Here is a 22,308-nt window from a genome sequence, read left to right as displayed (position 1 = left end):
AATATGAATCATGAGCCTTGCTGTCATCTGATTGGTCCTCACGTAACACATAGGCGGTTAGTCCCGCCTCCTCGCTAGAGCTAGAATACCCACTTTAATTATGTTTAATTACTTTTTAATGCAAAATACTATTTAATATAATATATTCAATAAAAAATAATATATTTTATTTTAATATCAGCACACAACACAACAGGAAACATTGACACAAGTCGTTTTTTTTACTGTGTTTTAATGTCTGTATATATATATAAACATAATATTTACAAATCATACAATGAACATCAGTTAGTTAAGGATAAAACATGTATGACCTTCTCGTGGATGGCTAACAGAAAAACACACCCAGTCATCATCACCGACTTTAACAGACTAACAAACACTCTCCAGTAGAAAGTTAGTGTGTCCCCCCGCCCCCCGGGGAGTCGCAGCAGCCAGAGATCATGCGAAACCAAAACAGCATAAATGGATTCCTTTGTATTCAAATATTACGTGATCGGGTCTTGTCTTGTCACGACTGCAACGTCAATGACAAGGTTTTAAAAAGTGGCCAAGTTTTCTTATCCAAGCCCTTTAGTTCGTGGATAAGAAAGCCCTATTGCTGCGATAAACAGTCAGTGCTATCTGTGTTCACTCAGCCACTGATTAGGCGCACAGCCGGGGCCCTCTGCAAGAAAACGGATACTGTATTTTCAATGCCGCACACTCTCTAAAAACACTGTATGCACCTCCAAGCACTGAGCACCTCTCTCTCCCTCTTTCTCTCTATCTCTCAAAAGACAATCACAGTAAGTAACTTCCAGCTGGGCGTTCTTAGTCCATGTACGAGGTGTCCATGCCCTCGCCGTCGGGGTGAAGCAGCCTCCCCGCCAAGCGCTCAATGTCATCGAGGCTAAGTTGTCGAAGTGAACGTTCGTAGTCCTTGAAGGGAGAGAAAAAATAAATAAATATTGAGAAACAGCAAGTTAAAAGCTTAATTTATTCTAACCATGTTGTGTGTGTGTGTGTGTGTAGCTTTAATGAACCACAGGTGAGTAAGGCTGACCTTGTTGAATGCCACGTAAAAATAATTGGCAGCTAACAAACAAAATCCTGCATTTAAAGTAACATTAGCCCAGTCTGTGACTCCTCCAGCTCGTACCTCCTTTTACTAATAAGAAGATCCAGTCTCACTATAACCAAATCTAATGGCATCAAAGACCAAAGATCTCTTTGCTTCTGAGGTAATTGAGTTTGCAGTGCGAGTCGTGTGTTTTAATATAACCACAGAACGTCCATCTGCAGGGCTTATAAATAAACAATGTCTCGTCATGGTGAATATAATAATTAGGAGTTATTGACATTGATAAACAGAAGATGAAAACAAATCAATACAATTTAATATAGATTAAGTAACATACAAGAGAGTGCAGTTGATGGCTGGCTTTCATTATTAATACCTTGCAGGCTTTTATATATTGATCCAGTATAACTGAATTTTAATACCTGGTAAAACATGATACAATCATTTAGCAATTTTATGTGGCTATGGACTCAGACTTTTTGTATCTTATACTTGGAGATATTTGGAGGAGAGTTTACATTTTAGATGTATTCAGACTTTAGAGAAGCCCCTACAGATATCCACATGTCAAATAGATTGATTACGACAAGTATTCTGCATTTAAATACCTTAATAAGCTGTTCATGGACTTTTGCTGCATCCGCTGGACTAAAATGTCGAGCAAGGATAGTGGAAACAGTCTGCCACACTCGCCCCTGCGTGCTGCTGCCGCTGCCGCTACTGCTGCTGCCGGCGACCATCCCCGATGCTCCGGTCCTCTCCCCCACAGGACGGATTACCAGATTCAATTTAGCCTCTGGCCCAATGGAATAATCACTCAGTCTGTGCTCATCTGAGGAATAGTATGCAATCGTCAAAAATGTAAGCGTTTGATTCATGGTGGATCTAGCAATTACAGTTCTGCACAAAGGTTATGAAAAACCTGACCGATCTACCTGCGAGGGCCTTTCCTTTATAGAGCAACCGCTGCTGGTTTGCTGGTATGTTGAGACGTTCGGACACGAGTTCCTTCACAGTGGAGACCTTTTCGTCTTCAGTCACCTGCAGGGACAACAATGCGATGATGTAATCATACTACGTATTCAAAATACATGTGGCAGGCGCGATCGTTTACTGTTTATCTAAAGAGGATTCAAATTACAGAGAAGTGCCGTCAATCTGGAGTTCTTACTTTGCATCAGATTTGCATGAAAACAACGGTTAACGGGGAAGGGACACATGCACGTTTACCTTGGTAAACAGTCTCTTTAGCACATCGTTAGAGCTACAAAAGTTAATCAATTAATCAGATATTAAATTCAATTCATATTTACTAATGTTAGCTTCTTAAATGTGAATATTTTCTGGTTTCTTTGGTCCTCTATGACATGCCATGTCATGGTCAGGCACTATCACATGACACAGGGTTCCTTGTGGTTCCTATAGACTCCAAAAGTAGATTGGGAGACAGAGTTTTCAGCTTTTTTTGGGGGTTTGGGAGTCAGACACCTTCTACACATTTAAGAGTAGACTTAAGACTTCACTATTTGACAGAGCTTATAGTTAGGTCTGGCTCAGGTCAGGTAGTTAGACTGCAGGGGGACTTCAAATGGTGCACCGAGCCCACATTCATGTCTCATTAATGCATGTTACTAACTTAACTAACTTGTGCTCTCTCATCTCACAGGTCCTATGGATCATGGCTGCTGCAGTCCTGCACAACGTCCACTACATATATTATTATTATCATCATCATTATTATTGTAATTGTTTTGTTGCAGCTGTGCATCTGTGTTTCTCTCTTCCCTCTCCACAGTTACAGCGGATGATCGTCCACTAATGGGCTCGGTTCTGCTCGAGGTCTCTGCCTGTTGCCAAGTGTTTGCTCCTGGTGGATTTGGGTCTCTGTAGATAATATTATAAAGAGTACGGTCTAGACCTGCTCTGTATGGAAAGTTTAATGAGATAACCTTTGTTATGAACTGGTGCTATATAAATACAGTGCTTGCATACACGATAACATACGTATCACAGTTCTACTTCAGAGCAGAGCTCGGAGAAACGTGATGTTGAGTCACTTCTCTTCTGTTGAATCCAAAATTGAGATACTTCCTCAATGCTAATAAATCAGACTTGCTTCCCTCTGAAATAAAGATCTGTCTCTGTCACCACGCCTTTTAAATGCATCATTTCTATTCCTTGATATTTAAGAGAGCACATATCATAGCCCAGTAAAGACAAGTGTCCTGCCACTAGGGATTTTTTTTTATTATCTTTATTCCCCATAGCTACCGTTATGCTGAGATATTTCCACCTGGTAGGTTAGACAGTTAGACTGTTCCTGGAACAATAGCAAAAAATAGGCGAATCTTTAAAAGAATGTGTCGCTGAATAAAATGTGCCAGTGTTCAGGAACACTTCTCCTGATCTGAGTGTGTTAGTGTGAGGGAGGTTTAAGGGATGATAAACTCTTATTATAGCCTCCAACTCCAAAACGGTTACACATATCACTAGTTCTTCAAATACACTGTCAGTGCTGCAAAAAGATTTTTGCTCAGGCTATCATCGAAAATGATCCTCACCACTGACTGGATGGAAGACACTACTTTAACCCTGCCTGGAGGGTGATGGCTACTGAAGTGTAAAAGTGTGTTTCTGTCAGTCTGTTGAGATGTTTGGCTTTCTTTACCAGCACATCCAGGTATGACAGATTTTCTACAGTACTATAAATGATAATTGAGAGAGACAAAGGGGTTATTCATCTTCAAGGTTCCCCATAAAATAATTAGACTAATGGGGGAAACATAAGCTGTGCAGCTCTTTTCACCCTAAAAACACATTGTACATGGATTTATATTGTTTATATTTTTAGTTTTTGATGTTTAATCTTCCTTATATTCTTAGATTTTTTTTTACTTCATGTTTGTTGCTCCAAAAACACCAAGACAAATTTAAAAATATATTTTTGTGTTACTAAAATCGTCTTTGTGAGGAACATTCATACATGTCTGTCTCGTGAAAACCAAAGAAACTTTATTAAAAAGCGAATCTGTGGTGTCATTGAGGTAAGAAGGAAGCTGTAGTAGATCTATAACTTGTGTGAGAGACTGAGAGACACACACGGTGCCCATGAACTCCTACTATACATGATTTATAAATGTTAAGGAGTGTATAGAAAATAGGTTGTAGTAGGTGTTGCTGCGACATGAAATCCGCCAAAGGCTTTATTATAAAACTTTTAATCTCCTGAGCAAACTGACTTACAGGTCTGTAAAAGTTTCCAAGCTGGCGCAGAACGTGGTATCTGTAAGCTTCCTTACTTTGAACCACCAGCGCTCCTTTCCTTTATCTGTACTCCTTGTGACAACAGAATTATCTCTGGACAAACTGTCATGTTCTTGACACTCTTTGAAAGATAAAGAAACCTTTATCACAAGGATGGGATCTCCTGTTCCATTATGCTACAGAAAAATGGCAACTGAGGGATTGGTGACTCGAGGAATAAAAGTATTTTTTTAAGCTTTTAAATTGGGCACAAAACACGTAGGAGGGGCACGGTGTGTATGATGGGATGAGGACGTGTATTGTTAAAATCGCTTTACTCTTACTCTACTTTTTAGGGTCTGAAAAGAGTCTGAATCTCGAAATCTTTGCTCATGATTAAGAGATGTGCAGCCAAACAATGAAACATTTTATCCAGGGACCCTATAGTGGGCCATCTCTGCTAACAGACATGCCAGAAACCGTAGGACCAGGACGAGCTGTACCCAGTGTAATGACATGATAAGGAGTTGTTTTCTTACATCCTGCTACTGGTAAAAGTTAAATGTTAAGAACAGGATCGCTTGCAGCACCAAATACTTGTGGACTGTCTCTTAAAATATCCTAAACTGGGGGAAAACTACGACTACTGGAGTTAAAAGTAGCATTAAAAGGACAGACACTTCTTTTTAGTGGACCATGATGTGTGCTCACTTAAATGTCAAGCTATAGAAATATAGAAAAGGAAGTGGAGACAGATTTCTATTACAGAGGGAAGCAAACTAGATACATTACAAACTATGCCAATATACCTTTGCAAAGCAGTGGTCCTATAGCTCCTATTTAAATAATTGGATTCCCTATCTGCATTTTACAGCTGGATTCAGTCTTTATAAAGTTTTATACTCTCTTCCTGGTTCAATGAGGTCTTATAACTCCTTATTTATCATGTTTCACGGTAGTTCATGCCCTTATTTTATAAAGCTTGTGTACATTTTTAAGCATGTTTAACAGTAGAACGGTTTTTCTATATCTATAATGGTTTTCTATATCTCTTGTTTTGTCGATTGTATTACTTACTTATTCTTGCCGGGTCATATTTATCTTTCCAGCTTGTGACACAGCTCGTTATTGTTCTTTTTTTGGTGGTCACACCTCCTTCACTGGGAGAGGCCAGTTCATTCAGGGACATATTTGTGCATGCAATCATGCATCTGTTTATAAATGGTAATTTCTGATGATTTATATCTGAAACGCCTTCTGGGTTTTTGTACATAATAAACCAGCAACATATTTGTCTGAGTGTCTGTTTCCTGTTTGTTTTGTTCCTTAGCTCTGCTATATACTGTGACTGTCCACAGCCTGATTTAACTGTATATAGTTTTATCTCTCTATTTGTTCACTTTAATGTACGTTTACTGTGTTATAGTAGGTTAAATTTAATGCATGTTTACTGTGTTATAGTAGGTTAAATTTAATGCATGTTTACTGTGTTATAGTAGGTTAAATTTAATGTATGTTCACTGTGTTATAGTAGGTTAAATTTAATGTATGTTCACTGTGTTATAGTAGGTTAACTTTAATGTATGTTTACTGTGTTATAGGTTCAATTTAATGTAGGTTCACTGTGTTATAGGTTAACTTTAATGTAGGGTCACTGTGTTATAGGTTAACTTTAATGTAGGTTCACTGTGTTATAGTAGGTTAAACTTAATGCATGTTTACTGTGTTATAGTAGGTTCAATTTAATGTATGTTTACTGTGTTATAGTAGGTTCAATTTAATGTACGTTTACTGTGTTATAACTTTTATGTATGTTCACTGTGTTATAGGTTAACTTTAATGTAGGGTCACTGTGTTATAGGTTAACTTTAATGTAGGTTCACTGTGTTATAGGTTAACTTTAATGTAGGTTCACTGTGTTATAGTAGGTTAAACTTAATGCATGTTTACTGTGTTATAGTAGGTTCAATTTAATGTATGTTTACTGTGTTATAGTAGGTTCAATTTAATGTACGTTTACTGTGTTATAACTTTTATGTATGTTCACTGTGTTATAGGTTAACTTTAATGTAGGGTCACTGTGTTATAGGTTAACTTTAATGTAGGTTCACTGTGTTATAGGTTAACTTTAATGTAGGTTCACTGTGTTATAGTAGGTTAAACTTAATGCATGTTTACTGTGTTATAGTAGGTTCAATTTAATGTATGTTTACTGTGTTATAGTAGGTTCAATTTAATGTACGTTTACTGTGTTATAACTTTTATGTATGTTCACTGTGTTATAGGTTAACTTTAATGTAGGGTCACTGTGTTATAGGTTAACTTTAATGTAGGTTTACTGTGTTATAGGTTAACTTTAATGTATGTTTACTGTGTTATAGTAGGTTAAACTTAATGCATGTTTACTGTGTTATAGTAGGTTCAATTTAATGTATGTTTACTGTGTTATAGTAGGTTCAATTTAATGTACGTTTACTGTGTTATAACTTTTATGTATGTTCACTGTGTTATAGGTTAACTTTAATGTATATTTACTGTTATAACTTTTATGTATGTTTACTGTGTTATAGGTTAACTTTAATGTATATTTACTGTTATAACTTTTATGTATGTTTACTGTGTTATAGGTTAACTTTAATGTATGTTCACTGTGTTATAGGTTAACTTTAATGTATGTTTACTGTGTTATAGGTTAACTTTAATGTATGTTCACTGTGTTATAGGTTAACTTTAATGTATGTTCACTGTGTTATAGGTTAGCTTTAATGTATGTTCACTGTGTTATAGGTTAGCTTTAATGTATGTTTACTGTGTTATAGGTTAACTTTAATGTAGGTTCACTGTGTTATAACTTTAATGTATGTTTACTGTGTTACAGGTTAACTTTAATGTAGGTTCACTGTGTTATAACTTTAATGTAGGTTCACTGTGTTATAGGTTAACTTTAATGCATGTTTACTGTGTTATAGGTTAACTTTAATGTATGTTCACTGTGTTATAGGTTAACTTTAATGTAGGTTAACTTTAATGTACGTTTACTGTGTTATAGGTTCACTTTAATGTATGTTCACTGTGTTATAGGTTAACTTTAATGTATGTTTACTGTGTTATAGGTTCACTTTAATGTATGTTCACTGTGTTATAGGTTCACTTTAATGTATGTTTACTGTGTTATAGGTTCACTTTAATGTATGTTTACTGTGTTATAGGTTCACTTTAATGTAGGTTCACTGTGTTATAGGTTAACTTTAATGTATGTTTACTGTGTTATAGGTTCACTTTAATGTATGTTTACTGTGTTATAGGTTCACTTTAATGTATGTTTACTGTGTTATAGGTTCACTTTAATGTATGTTTACTGTGTTATAGGTTCACTTTAATGTATGTTTACTGTGTTATAGGTTCACTTTAATGTATGTTTACTGTGTTATAGGTTCACTTTAATGTATGTTCACTGTGTTATAGGTTCACTTTAATGTATGTTTACTGTGTTATAGGTTCACTTTAATGTATGTTTACTGTGTTATAGGTTCACTTTAATGTAGGGTCACTGTGTTATAGGTTAACTTTAATGTACGTTTAGTGTGTTATAACGTTAATGTATATTTACTGTGTTATAGGTTGTGTTATAGGTTAACTTTTATGTATGTTTACTGTGTTATAGGTTGTGTTATAGGTTAACTTTTAATGTATGTTTACTGTGTTATAGGTTAACTTTAATGTATGTTTACTGTGTTATAGTAGGTTAACTTTAAAGTATGTTTACTGTGTTATAGGTTAACTTTAATGTATGTTTACTGTGTTATAACTTTAATGTATGTTCACTGTGTTATACGTTAACTTTAATGTATATTTACTCTGTTATAGATTAACTTTAATGTATGTTTACTGTGTTATAGGTTAACTTTAATGTATGGTTACTGTGTTATAGGTTCACTTTAATGCATGTTCACTGTGTTATAGGTTAACTTTAATGTACGTTCACTGTGTTATAACTTTAATGTATGTTTACTGTGTTATAGTAGGTTAAATTTAATGTATATTTACTGTGTTATAACTTTTAAAGCATATATTTATCCATGCACATATACAGCGTTTAGCCGCTGCAGCTGTGCACAAACTGAAGATGAACCTGCTGTAAACATTTAACATCACAAACTGTGACAGCAGCTCTAGTGAAGCTACTAACCTTTACTGTGACGCGTTATAACGCGTCTTACTGACCACAAGCTCTGTCCAGACATATTTCTCTTCAGTGCAGTGACTTCCCTTTCATACGAGTAGCACCAAATAAGGACACAGAGCGAAGTAACGGGAGAGAGCCGCGTACCCGTTACAGTTACAGTTACAGACCGATGTGGCTAACAGGCTCGGTGGAGTAACGTCGCTTCACCTGTATCCAACAACACCTGTGCGCGGTGTCTTTCACAACCCGAACCCTCTGTGACTCGAGCATCATGTGTGCGATCATTGTTAGCTCAGCTCAGCATGTGACAGGCGGCTAATTAAGCTAAGCTAAGCTAAGCTAAGCTAAGCTAAGCTAAGATGCTAAACCTGGCGCTGCTCGCTCACCTGCACGCTGCACTCTTTCCCCTGGAGCGGTTTCACGGTGAGGATCATCTTCGATGTGTGACTGACACAAACCAACAACAACAACAGCAGCAACACCTTCAAATGTTAGGGAACAAAAACACACGCGCTCAGGTAAAAAAGCTACTTTGCTAGCTCCGGATAGCCACAGGGCTGCTTCTCTTGTCAGCGGCCCATCTTCTTCTCCGCATGCCGGGGCAGCCTGCCGCTACTCCCCGGTGACACTACCGCCACTCACTGGCCGGAGTGCTGTATGACCGCTGCTGCTCTCTGGAGGATTAGATTAGATTAGACTCAGATTTAGATTTAGACGGACTTCATTGTGCCGCTGCACATTAGACAGGTGTATTCTCCTGTTCATGTCTTTTTCTGTTTTATTTCTTTTATACCTTGCAGTTATTATTTATATCATGGTCACTTTCTTTGCAATATTTCTTACACTATGGTCACTTTACATTACAATACTCTTTTTATATATTCAAGGATTCAAGGAGTTTTATTGTCATTGCAGCACATGTAAAACATGGGATGAAACGAAATTGGTTTCCCCTGGTCCCGGAGCAGCCCGATAGAAAAGAGGAGAAAAAAAAAAAAAAAAAAAAAAAAAAAAAAATATATATATAATGATATATATATAGATTATTAGATATATATATGATAATATGAGATAGATTATATAGATGATAATAGAGAGAGAGAGAGAGAGAGAGAGAGAGCAAGATTGAAATATAAAATAGTTAAAGGCAAAAGGTTTAAAGGAAAACCAAGTAGACAATAAATAGGAAAAAAAATCTTGATATGATGAAAACTAAAAATAGAAAGAGAGATCGTGCCACTTTTATCCTCAGTACTTGTCTGTTTTGAAGGTTGATTGTTTTTCGTGTTTATTGTTGTAGGTTATAGATATTTCTGTCTGTTTATTGTTGTTGTTGTTGTTTTGCCTTTTCTACTTTTTTCTAATTCTGTAGTGTATGCTACACTTTTCCCCGTGGTGGGATGAATAAAGTATATCTAATCTAATCTAATCTCTTCTCATTGGTTTTTGACACCATGTAAAGTGTTGATTTTATACATGCATATTTTTATTATTATTATTTCTTATCCTGTGTGGGTAGTGCTTTTTATTTATTTATTTATTTTTGTATCTTTCTATTGTCTATTTCATGTTTCTATTGTGTTATTTATTGTGTTTTATCTTGTTGTGCAGCACTTTGGAAACCTTGTGTTTGCTAAAAAATCATGCTATATAAATAAAGTGGATTGGATTGGATTATTGTCATTCAACTGCACATTCACAATGTACATTTGAAAAACACAAGACAAGGTAATAACAGTATAAATATAAAGTATATGAAATATAGAATAGAATAAAATATAAAAAGAAACAGACACAGAATTTTTAAAAAAAGTGATTTATTTACAGAAATGTAGAAGCTAAAAGAAAATTATCTGTAGCAACAGAATATATTGTAACAGTGAAACAGACAACATGATGACAGTTCTCAGTGAAATAGAGTTCACAGTATCAATGTAGATCTAAAGTGGATTAGATTCAACTTTATTGTCATTGCACAAAGTAACATACTTACTTAGACAACGAAATGCAGTTTGGCAGAAATGCAGAGTAGTAAAGTACAAATGAACAGGATATATAAACATAGATTAGATTAGATTAGATTATACTTTATTTATCCCACAATGAGGAAATTCAATCGTTACAGCAGCAGAAAAAAGGGTAATATACACTACAGAAGCAGAATAACAAGGGCAAACACAACGAACAGACAGAAGTATCCTTCAGCCTGTACAATAAACAGAAAACAAACACACGGGCAAACAACAGACAAGTGTACAGATGTGCAAAACGAGTACTAAGGTAAAGTGGCATGATATAAATAATATTGCACATGGTAAGTAACTGGAATGGAAACATAAATACAGATTAAAAAATAAATAAATATAAAGCTATGGTGAGTAGTGTGGTAACTGAAACAGAAATAATGCAGAGATATATATAGTATGCAAATGTTGTAGAATATATATATACAGTATTAGCAGCATGGACAAGTTGAGATGAATATACTAAGATATATATTTATGTATATCTACAGTTTGGGAGTAGCAGCAAAAGCAGCTAGAGAGAGAAAAAAGTAGTTATGTGTATTATGCACAGTATGAACAGTTATTATTATATAGTGCATGTGAAAGGCTTATTAAATTGGTCAAACATTATACAAAAATAAACAGATCTGACGTAAATATAGGCATGAATGTACAGTAGAAATGGTGGCATAGGATACACTATATATACATGATATATACAGTACGACAGTATAAATAGTTATTGGTGTGTGGGGGGCATAAATAGGATAATTCATCCACAGAAAAAAAAAAAGACAAATGAGTGTTCTGCCAGAGATAATCAGACCATAATTAAATGTTAAATGGAAGATGAAGGATTAAAAGATCCAGACTGGAGTTTGACATTTAAAGAGCAGCCTTTAAAAACATTTCATTACTATCTAGTTAAGAGGAGAACAGATACGCTTTTCAGCTTCAGCACCTATGACCCACTGAACCTTTGAGCTATTATACAAAATACCAACATTTGTTTACTGCAAATGGCACCAATTCAAACCTCTAAAAGAATATCACAGACCTCATGAGATAGATAGATAGATAGATAGATAGATAGATAGATAGATAGATAGATAGATAGATAGATAGATAGATAGATAGATAGATAGATAGATAGATAGATACTTTATTCATCCCAAGGGGAATTCAGGCATCCAGTAGCAGTATGAGACACAGTAAACATACATTAAAATTAGACCTGGAGTGTAGAAAATAGATGATTCACAGCAGTGTCTGCCCAGAGGTTGTGCAAATTAAATCACGACTTGTCGAGAAAACAGTGCAACTGAGTGTGAAATTGTCAGTTTGTGTATTGTCTTTTTGTTTGCTCCCTGCAATAACCGAGAGGTGTTGTACAGACGTATGGACAGAGGGGCGAGAGAGTTCCCCGGTCTGTCTGTGGAGCAGGATTAGGAGAGAAGTATGCCATCATCGAACACCCTCCTCTGCCTGGTGAACATTTTGTGCAGAGGGTGGGCATTATCTGTCATCTGTGGGTTGTCCTGCAGCTCCTCTGCAGTCTGCATGTCCAAGTGTCCTTGAGCAAGATACAGCACCCCAAATTTCTCCTGAATGCTGTGCCATCGGTGTGTGAACGTGTACCAATGATTAGCTCTCAAACTGATGAGCATTTTGAAAGACAGTCCATATACCATTATATATTTACTGAACAGAGTTTATGCAAAGGGTAATGAAGTGTCTTACACCTGCATTCAACTAATGGCCAACAGGGGGCAGCTGCACTGACTATAAAAAGAAATCTGATTGTGCATATGTATAATTAACAGTGGACAGCTTGATTGACAGGTAGGTGCTGTTACAGGTGACATGTTTGAGCACCCAGACATCATTCAGCCCACCACAGGTCCAACGACGCCACCACACTCTGAGCTTCACATACAGCTGTTCATAAACCTGAGGGTGACATCACGGACACAGCATCCAAATGTATGCTGTCTGTGCTCAAAACAGAATACCAGCAACCAGAAACATTCATCTGATATTCAACACCTGCATTGACTTTACACATAAACAATATCATAACATAAAAACATTTTTACCAAATAATAGGTATGTAAATTAAGAGTCTCTTACACTCTCCCATGTGACATCCATATCCAGTCTCCCCTACTTCTAAGATATTAATGAGTTAAGCTGTCTGTCAGTGTCTTTGGTTGAGTCCTGTTGAACAAAATAAGTAACTATTTCTAATATTTAAACCTTTAATTTAATTATATTTGCATCAGACCAACTGAAAACTGAACACTGCAATTTGCATTCTTACCCCCAACTTAGCATTTAGTTTCTTCCTACATCTCAGATGGAGGAGAGGCCACTTCACTGTGCACAGGTACAAAGGAGGCAGAGTCCAACCTGCTCAGTGCTCAGCCAGCCTTTAGTCTCTTTCACGTGTACAAATGATCCTGGGAATAAAATGATTGATTTTCACTGCTCACTCAGCCTCCTTATCACCCCCCCGAGGGCTCGGAAATACTCCAAAGACCCTCTGACCCAATTGGGATCCAGTCCATGCATTTCTCATTACAGCCTCCCGGATGGTCTCTCACTGTCTTTGGTCATGTGATTGGCTGCTGTTCTGTGCCCAGCCCTGACCAGCAGCCCCGAGCAAGAAGAGAAGAGCGTCTTTTTTTTTTTTTTTCACTTGGGGTGGGGTGTACAGAAGGAGATCCGCACCTGTCGAATGGACTGTGCGCTGACAAACACGGACAAAACCTATTCAGGACAAGTGAGGACGACTTTCACAACGCCAGACAGACAGGCTGCATGTGGTAAGTCATCTTTATGTGTGTGTGTGATGGGAAATAGAGCACGGCATTCATCATATTCTGCAGGACAGAGCATGCATCTGTGTTTACAAACACAAAACGCTGCTGTTAGATTTTTAACAACTCCTCCATTTATTACACAGCCTTATTGTCGGTGCGTATGGCTCCGTGCGCGCTTTGCGAACCATCTTTTATCATCTCTTATTCCTTCAGGGACACAAAGTGTGTGTGACTCAATAAATAGTCTATAATGACCTTATTTTAATCGGAGATCTGTTATCTCTTTGACATTACCATAACCACATTACTTTCTTGTCTCTCTCTCTCTCATATTTTAGTTAAGTTTCCTTGGATTTATACATTTTTAATGGAGGGTCTGCAAAAAGCCATACAGTATCTATAATGCATTTGTGCATGAGTGTTACCCCTGGAGACCAAGTGCTGCAAGCACAAAGAGCATAGGAAAAAATTATGGTCTTTCTCACTGCATGGGAAACTGTGTCATTGGATTGTACTTGGCCACGTGTTTTCCTATTCAGCCTGTTGAAAAGGAAGGTCACTAAACTATCTATCTCACCTCATATAACTGTCTTATATTTGTCTACATAGCTTCAAATAGAAGCTATAATACCTTATGTATTCCCTTATTTATGTTATCAATACTAATGATATTAGTATAAGTAATCCCAGGGGAGATGTAGATGTTGTAGCTGCAAAAAGAGGACTCAAAATCAGACAAATTTCTGGAGTCTGTCGCCTGATGTTTGCAGGTGATGGGTACACTTCGGGACCTCCAGTTTGCCTTGCAACTTAAGATTGAGGAGCTTCGTCAGAGGGACACACTGATAGATGAGTTGGAGCTGGAGTTGGACACAAAGGATGAACTCATTCGGAGGCTGCAGGAAGAACTGGATCGCTACAGAGCCACCGTCTCCCTCCCAGGACCCTCTGCAGCCGGTGCAGGTACAGAACATGGTGCTGTCGTAGGTTAGATTTTAAAGCAGCAACAAGTAGCGCGAACCTTAAATCATTTTTGTTATGTTTCCTGTCCCGTAGCTTGCTCAGCACAAACTGAGGACAAGCAGAGGACCAAAAGGAAAACAGTAATTTCTGAGCCCTTCATTTTGGACCCAGTGACTCTGGCCATGGTTTCACACAGAAGCTGTGACAAAAGCCTGGAGTAAGAGCTCACCTGCTGAAAAATGTCTCTGAAATGTTCATGGCTCACTGAATGCTTTCTGCATGACTCAGAATCAATAAACATTTCTAATCATTGTCAAACACTGCAGCTTGTGACACAGCTTTCAAGGCATTTAATAACTTGCCCTTAAATGTCACATCAGTTCTGTTTCTTCACGTCCTCAGGTCTCAGAGGCTGATTCGGGCAGCGTTTTTGAAAAATGACTTGTTGAAGAACCTTGACGAGGGAGAAATCAGAACCATCATAGCCTGCATGTATCCCATGCCCATCAATCAAGGCTGCTACGTCATCCAGGAGGGGACCAACGGGGCTCAGGCTTACGTTTTAGAAGGTAAACCTTTTTTTTCTACTTACAACTGCTAACATTAATCATGAGCTTGAGGATACTTACTAACATTTCCTTGAGATGACAGGTGCTTAAGAACAGCCATTCGAAATGATTAGGTTCATTGTACCTTTCTTACAGCTGGCTCACAGTTAGATTAGATAGTAATTTGACACAGCTCTCAAACAGTGATGGGAGAGCTGCATGTTTGGGCGAGGGAAGAGACGGCACCTAGGGGAATAACAAGTGACCCACATTGATGTTTTGTGCTAAAATGTCAACTGATGCAAAAGACAGGGGAATAGAGGCTGTGGCTGTAGAGTTCATCAGTGCTTGATTGTTCCTGTAATGTGACAGCTAATGGGAGAGTGGCTACTCCCTATTTTTCCTCATCAGGCAGCAGGATGGTGGCCTTGATTGGCTCAGGGATGATTGCATCTATCTGTTACTTGTACAGTAGTCAGACCGCTTTGACAGAGTCCCGACATTTCCTGACACAAAAACACGTGCATAACAGCTCTATGTATCATGTACGTGCTATATTTCTCCACCCGCTGTGTGTCTATTAACAGAAGGGAGGCTGGATGTGACAAAAGACGGATTGAAGATTCTCACAATTGAGCCTGAAAACATGTTCGCAGAGCTGGCTCTCCTCTACAACTGCACCCACACCTACTCTGTCTCAGGTATCAAAGCATTACTGGCTTCTTGGTTTTATATAAACATGCAGATATGTCTGGAGATTTGCACCGAAAAAACACTTGTGGTGGTTGTGGTGGAGTTTCACTGTAATTAATTTTGATTTGGTGGGGTAATAAATGTATAATTCTTCTAAATAATTCTTGTTCAACAGAATATCACAAGCAGCCGGATTTCTGGCAGTGGTCTTAGATAGAGGATGTCTGATGAATTTAAAATCAAAGACCTTTTGAGATCTTAGACAACACCACAACTTCAAACAGTTTTCTCAGAGATGTGGGGAATTTTAAACATCTCTTGCTTTATTGCATAACCCAGCCTGACTGCCACATCTCCTCCCCGCAATCCAATTTTAACAAATAGCATTTTTAGAAATGGTTTCATATTTAATTCACACTTCTCCTGATCATAACCTATCATATACACATTTTTCTGGTGTAAAAGGATTTGTGATATTCTTTGGAAAATAGAAACTATCATTTCCTTCCAGCATCTGTTCACAGAGTCCTGTGGGAAAACTTTCTCAGCCATCGCCTCGTGCATCTGACCTGGTTTTACAAATAAATGGGCTGTGGACGGTCAGGATCAGTTTGAATAGAAAAAGTCTGTTTATTTGCCTCGTTTGGGCACTAATCATCTCGCCGCTTTCTATTCGCGAGCAGTCAGCCTTTCCAATTTTCTATATGTCTGCTCTCCTGTAACAATGCCCAGCTCATGTCGGCAGTCTGTCGTCCTTTTGTTCTGTATCCATTTCTGTCAGTCAGTGTCTTGGATCTGTTCAGAGCTGGCTGTATTTATCTCCTTCCTGACCTGAAATTACTTTTTTTTTTTTTTGTCTCCATTGTTGCCTCCTGAGACCATCAATAAGGCTGCTGCTCATGTGATCTCTTCCTTTTTGACAGGGATGATGGTGCAGGTGAAAACTGGGCTTCGTTATCAGGTCATGAAGAGATCAGGGTGGCAAAAATGAAACTCCAGAAAATGTCAGAGAATCCTCCTTAATTATAACTAATTAAAAAAATAACTTTCAGATCCAAATAAAGCCTTGAATTTCACGTTTAAATGAAAACTGATGGGGTATATCCAAATGGGGAAATTGAGATATCAGGGCTGCGCCATAATATCAGATGGTGAATCTAATTAGACTGTCGACTTCCATTTGCAGGAAGCTACAGTTAACTAATCAATATGGGTCATTATTAATTTACAGCAGCTTCTTTCAAGCTCTATTATAAAGAAATAATTAAGGCAATCAGATTAGATCTATATTAAAAGTTCCGCTCTGTAAGAAAAATACATTTGTTTTTATTCTGCATGTGTTTACAGTCTGCTCTTTACACTGTAAGCCGATCCTGCGTTGCACCTCCGCATTCATCACAATGTACACGTGTCTGCTTCAATGCTTGCTTTGTGATTGTGTTTCCACCTGAGCTCCAGTGTCACTGACATAACCTTTATCACTTCTTTTGATCTGCAGCCCAAACGGACAGCAAGCTGTGGGTTATTGACCGCAAGAGCTACCAGACCATACTTATGCAGAGTGGTCTCAACAGCCTTTCTCATTCATTTGAGCTGCTTAGCAGGTGAATATCAGACCGGCGCAACTTGATTTGACACGGAGCGGGGGCCTAGAGAGCTGCTTTGTATTCTAGTGCATTCAACACAACATCACCAGGGTCAAGTTGTTCCTCAGTCGCTGCGTTTTAGGCTTTTTAACGCTGTTCAAAATATCAACATTCCTCTGATCTGAATATGCTAAATCAAACCTGTCACTGTGGATAATGTCTTCTTTGCGTCTGTGTGTCTGCAGCGTTCCCTTCCTGCAATCATTGCCAGAGGATGCCATCATGAAAATGTCCGATCTCATGGAGGAGGTATCAGATTAAATGCTTAAAATCTGAAGCTCAGTGCTGTGTACCCATTACTTGTTCTTCAAACAGAATCCAGCCTGAAGATTATGTGTGCACACAGACAGAACGCTTGTAAACACGGTTGTTTACAGGCGCTCCTTCCGTATTTTCTATTCTGAACTTTCCTTCTGTTGCATCAGTTAACAAGCAGGTGCGAGGATAGACTCGGATCGTTGGCACCAGCCGTTATCTTTATAGCTGTGAGAAATAAAGCTATATCTTTTCATCCTCTTTTAAATTATTTCACACTCTTTGATCCTCTATCTTTAATTTATGTTCCACAGACGCACTACGCTGAAGGTGACTACATCATCCGACAAGGGGCCACGGGGGACACCTTTTATATCATTAGCAAAGGCCAGGTAAAGTGTTATGCTCTCTGCTCGCTGCACAGATGAAATGAGGCTTTCAGCAAAAAAAGATTGTGAAGGACAAAATGTCAGCGCAGCTTTGGAGAGTGCACGATGATGGTGATAATTGACTTTGGTGCATTTATACATTGCTTTCCAACATTTTTTTTCTTTTCTGATCTGGCAGGTTAAAGTGACAGAAAAGAAGCCAGGTCAAGAAGAGCAAACAGTCCTCTCTAAGCTCTCTGAGAGACAGTGGTTTGGAGAAAAAGCTTTGTGGGGGTAAATAATTTTGTTTCAAAGAGAATTATGCACAAGAGCTTTTTAGAGATCAGCACATGATTATATAAAAAAAGGCACTGATATCATTTTGTCCGTCTTTAGAGAGGATGTTCGGACTGTGAACGTGATTGCTGCTGATGAGGTTACATGTTTGGTCATAGACAGAGAGTAAGTACAGAGTGTTTTGTAAAATGAATCTGCTTACCCAGATATTAGAAGGTGTATTGATATGCGTGCATGTTTCAGGACCTTTAAAGACATCATCGATGGGATGGTGTTTGACTGCGGTCACGAGGCGCAGCAGAGCCATGAATCCAAAAGCGAGTGAGGAGCATTACATCACTATTTTCTACAATAATTACATCTAATCCGCACCTATAGAAAACACAAAACAGAAGCTCACATCTGTTTTTTTTGTGTCATGAGCAGGTCAGACCAGGATCCTGAACTCCTCTCATCTTCCACCTTAAGTGATTTCCAGATTATTTGCCCTCTAGCACTTGGGGAGTTTGGTCACGTAGACCTGGTAAGGGTTGATCTTCCAGCAGCCCAATGACACAGATCCCCTACGTGCTGCTGCCTCCTTGAGATTCTATGTTTCTATAATGTAATCTATTGATTTCCACCTCTGTCAGGTGCACCTAAAGAGCAACATCAAGTGTCTCTTTGCCATGAGAGTCCTTAAGAAGAAGCTGATCCTCAGCAACGGTCAGCGAGAGCACGTCCTGAGAGAAGGGCGCATCCTCATGGAGACTCGTTGCTCATTCATCGTCAGGTGTTTGTGCTTCAACAGTAATCTAATGAGGATTGGTTTGATTACATAATGTGTTAGATCTTTAACATTCTGCTATGTTTTTTACCCATCACAGGCTACATAAAACCTTCAGAGATGCTGAGTGCTTGTACATTTTGACAGAAGCTTGTCTTGGTGGGGATCTCGGTAATCTTCTCAAAGAGAAGTAAGACATTTAAGACAAATGGAAACTTTTTGTTTAGTCCTACTGATGTGCTTTCATCACATTGCAATTTTAAGACTCCACACCATCTGTTTTGTTCGCTGTTCGATGCCTGAATCAACGCTTCCACTTACTGCCTCAGGGGATGTTTGGACGAATGCAGCACCAGGTTCTACACAGCGTGTGTTGTCGAGGCCTTGACCTTTCTTCACTGTCAGGGCGTCATCTATAGAGACGTCAAGCCTGAAAATGTGGTTCTGGATGAGCACGGTTATGCCAAACTGGTACTCCAAGCACTTACAAAGTCCACATTTTGAACAGTCTATTGAATTGTACCAAAGTTAACTGAGTTCTACCTTTTGTAGATTGGCTCCGGGTGCATGAAACGGGTGGAGGTGGGTAAGAAGACCTGGACATTCTGCGGCACGGCGGATTATATGGCACCTGAAATCATCTTGAACAAAGGCCACAGTGTGTCTGCAGACTTCTGGTCACTGGGTGTTTTTGTGTTTGAACTTCTGAGTGATAGGTAAGCTTTCCAGTTTTGCAGCGGCACAACTTGTTAAGCTAATTTCTCCAATTATAGATTGAACTGATGGTAGGAGGCTCGTGTTTTTCCTCTGCAGGCTCCCATTCAGCGGCTCTGACCCGATGAAGATTCTCACTGCGACCATTTGTGGCATTGATCAGATCGACTTCCCAAAAACCATCAGCAAAAGTGCCTCCAGTCTGATAAAGACCCTGTGCAGGTGTTGTAAATATGACGCATTAAATAAAGCTGTAAAAAAGTTAAGAAGTTAAGTTGGTGCTTTTTCAGACCACACACGGACAGATGGGAGCTAAGTTAAGAGACAGTGCAGGTGTATCGGACATGACCTGCGCTGTAACACCACCTCCTGAATGACAGAATCTGATTATTAATTCATAGTTTATTTATTTGTGTGTTCTTGTTCGCTTTCCATCACCAAGGAGCAATCCCTCGGAGAGGCTGGGCAGTCAGAGAAACGGGGCCAAGGACATTCAGAAGCACAAGTAAGACGACAGATTTATCACACCGTAGAAAATCACTGAGGCCTGTGCTTGGAAAACAGCGGTTTTATAGATTATGATGCTCTGTTTTTATTCAGATGGTTTGAGGGATTCAACTGGGATGGACTCTGTAAAGGCACATTAAACCCTCCACTTCTCCCTAAAGTGAGTCAGTTAGCTTTTTGTTTTTTTGTGATAATTATTGCTACGATTACAAGAGATGTATCTTTATTTTTTTCTTCTAGGTTAAGCATCCTTTGGACAGCGGTACATGTGATCGTTACACCGAGGACTCTGTGGAGCTGTGCACAAGCTGGGATGATTTCTGATGGACCTGTCAGACAGTACTTCATCACTTTCAGGTTAAGTCCTCATAAATAATTCACTGCCATCAAGATTTAATTATATTTTCAGACAAAAAAAAAAATATATTTTCCACAGTTTCAGTAACTGCAGATATTGTTTGATAAATGAACCACGCTGCCTACTGTGTTGGGCTCAGACTGTTTTTGATGTGAAGGTTTATGAAGAGTTCAGTGATGTCTCTGCTGTTGAATGTAACTCAATAAACAAATGGGCCGCATCACACTGTCCTTTCTTTATTCCTAAATCTGCAAAACGAGCCACGTGTTTCACTTCTTATGGGAGCCCCCCCCCAATAATTGATCTCTCAGCCAAATGCATGAATATGATTAAGAAGTGACGTCAGAGCCGGCCCCAGTCGTGCAGAAAAAACGTCAAGCCGCAGAGACGGAGAGAGACACAGACAGGAAGTTGTGTTATTTTGACTTCAAAATAAAGTCATTAAATTGTGATTAAAATCAGCTTCAGGTTTTTTCAGGTGTATTCGTCATGGGTAGGTTAACACAGGGCCAGCAGTAGAATTAAATAAATATAAGCTGAGCTAAGAAATAAAATGAAATAAAAATTTTAAGTACAAAATATAAATAAAATATAACAAAAGAAGAGGAAATGATGTGAAGAGAAGTGCAGAAGTTTCACTGTATGAATAAATACGAATGTACTATATAAACAGGATATACTACACTATTTAAAATATATGAAAACTGAGGACTGAGAGTAAAGTGACAAGTGCTTACAGGGGGGTGTTGCACGAAGTATTAGTCCTGGTATGGTAGCGGCAGTCATAATTGGTTTGCAGACAGCAGTCCTGTTAGATTACAAGTTAGGAAGTCTGACAGCCCGGTGGTAAAAACTTTCCTGTGCAGCCATGCTCCTATAACAACTGCCAGACAGTAATAAGGAGAACAGTCTGTGGTCCTTAAAGATGCTGTTGAAATGTGCAGAGAGTCCATTGTCAGTGATGTGCTGTGCTGCTTCCACCGCTCTCTGTAGTGCCTGACTTACTTTTGGTGTATCATCAGAGGACAACAATAAAACTGGACCACACAGTCAACTCATTTTAGGAACCCTCTCATCTTCACATGCTACTATAAACTCATCTCAAAAGCAAATCCTTTAAATTCTGTCGAAATATGCCAGAGATTGTTATGTATTAGTGGGAAATAATTAAATTTTTTGTTCTTTTTTGACAGAAACGGGTGACAAGTACACAGTACAAGTACAGTAAGATACACAATCTACAAATATCGATCTTCACATTCAGGGTTAGAAGAGTTTATACAGTGAGGGGAAGCAAATTACATATAAACACTTAAACAGGGGGGACAAGCAAGGAAGAATCAATTGTTACATCCTTTCTTCAGTCTCAGTAGAGACTCATTTTAATCCAAATATCTGCTGTAGGTGGAACGATTTGTAACCATTTACGGGTGTTCACTTTCTTTCTTTTTTGTGCTGTTACAGTCATTATTTACAAAAGATCTTCACTTCCTGTTATTCTTTCTTTCTTTGGTAGGTCACCCAAATTTAGTGTCACACATTCAAAGAGAATCTGTGTCCCAGTAATATCCTGCATGTTTTTGTTTCCCCCCCAAAATAACTGTATCTTTGGGCAGCTCTAAAAATGTTCTGGTGGTGGTTTTGCCTCATTCTCCGCACATTTTCTCCATCAGTTATGATCGAGTGATGTCAGATGTGTCTTCAAGGACATGGTTCACACCAGTAGAGCAGAACAGCATCACACATGTTCTCCCATTGCTGATTGGACAGTTTATTATTTAATTATTTCTCCCATCTCTCGTTCATAGAAGCTGTAGTAGCTTCCCTCTCCAGCATTTCCTTGGTAAAGGTTTAGAAACTGTCTGTGTATGTT

General features: G+C 38.5%; 2 protein-coding genes across 3 annotated transcripts; one reads left to right on the top strand and one right to left on the bottom strand.

The window, feature by feature from the left end:
- Positions 1-215: 215 nt before the first annotated feature.
- ubl4a (ubiquitin like 4A) lies at positions 216-9,142 on the bottom strand. The gene is made up of 4 exons (XM_010746088.3): positions 8,879-9,142; positions 1,999-2,104; positions 1,672-1,895; positions 216-921 (listed from the first exon to the last, which is right to left on the bottom strand). The coding sequence occupies exons 1-4, from the start codon at positions 8,924-8,926 to the stop codon at positions 814-816; spliced, it is 486 nt and encodes a 161-aa protein (XP_010744390.2). The 5' UTR covers positions 8,927-9,142; the 3' UTR covers positions 216-813.
- A 3,820-nt stretch (positions 9,143-12,962) lies between these two features.
- prkg1l (protein kinase cGMP-dependent 1, like) lies at positions 12,963-20,714 on the top strand. 2 transcript variants are annotated; one of them, XM_010746097.3, is made up of 20 exons: positions 12,963-13,323; positions 14,091-14,283; positions 14,377-14,500; positions 14,686-14,852; positions 15,419-15,532; positions 17,023-17,128; positions 17,356-17,419; positions 17,740-17,817; positions 17,993-18,087; positions 18,190-18,255; positions 18,334-18,411; positions 18,517-18,613; positions 18,723-18,862; positions 18,957-19,046; positions 19,186-19,327; positions 19,409-19,572; positions 19,670-19,792; positions 20,013-20,075; positions 20,171-20,237; positions 20,318-20,714. In XM_010746097.3, the coding sequence occupies exons 2-20, from the start codon at positions 14,094-14,096 to the stop codon at positions 20,399-20,401; spliced, it is 2,052 nt and encodes a 683-aa protein (XP_010744399.3). In that variant the 5' UTR covers positions 12,963-13,323; positions 14,091-14,093; the 3' UTR covers positions 20,402-20,714. The 2 variants fall into 2 exon arrangements, with proteins under 2 accessions (XP_010744399.3, XP_027131313.1); XM_027275512.1 differs by lacking the exons at positions 12,963-13,323; positions 14,377-14,500 and having other exon boundaries at positions 14,194-14,283.
- Positions 20,715-22,308: the final 1,594 nt, after the last annotated feature.

The sequence above is a fragment of the Larimichthys crocea genome, chromosome III (genome assembly GCF_000972845.2).
Source record: "Larimichthys crocea isolate SSNF chromosome III, L_crocea_2.0, whole genome shotgun sequence".
Lineage (NCBI taxonomy): Eukaryota > Metazoa > Chordata > Actinopteri > Sciaenidae > Larimichthys > Larimichthys crocea.
The sequence above is the reverse complement of the archived record's forward strand: the minus strand, read 5'-3'. Positions and strand labels throughout refer to the sequence as shown.

What these genes read in the sequence shown, in the direction of transcription:
- prkg1l (XM_010746097.3), top strand. Translation starts at nt 14,094, where the DNA reads ATGGGTACACTTCGGGACCTCCAGTTTGCCTTGCAACTTAAGATTGAG. An exon ending in GGTAATCTTCTCAAAGAGAA is followed by an intron (nt 19,047 to 19,185) that starts GTAAGACATTTA and finishes TTACTGCCTCAG; the next exon opens with GGGATGTTTGGACGAATGCA. An exon ending in AGCACGGTTATGCCAAACTG is followed by an intron (nt 19,328 to 19,408) that starts GTACTCCAAGCA and finishes TACCTTTTGTAG; the next exon opens with ATTGGCTCCGGGTGCATGAA.
- ubl4a (XM_010746088.3), bottom strand. Translation starts at nt 8,926, where the DNA reads ATGATCCTCACCGTGAAACCGCTCCAGGGGAAAGAGTGCAGCGTGCAG. An exon ending in TAAAGGAAAGGCCCTCGCAG is followed by an intron (nt 1,896 to 1,998) that starts GTAGATCGGTCA and finishes ACTATTCCTCAG; the next exon opens with ATGAGCACAGACTGAGTGAT. An exon ending in TCCATGAACAGCTTATTAAG is followed by an intron (nt 922 to 1,671) that starts GTATTTAAATGC and finishes TCTCCCTTCAAG; the next exon opens with GACTACGAACGTTCACTTCG.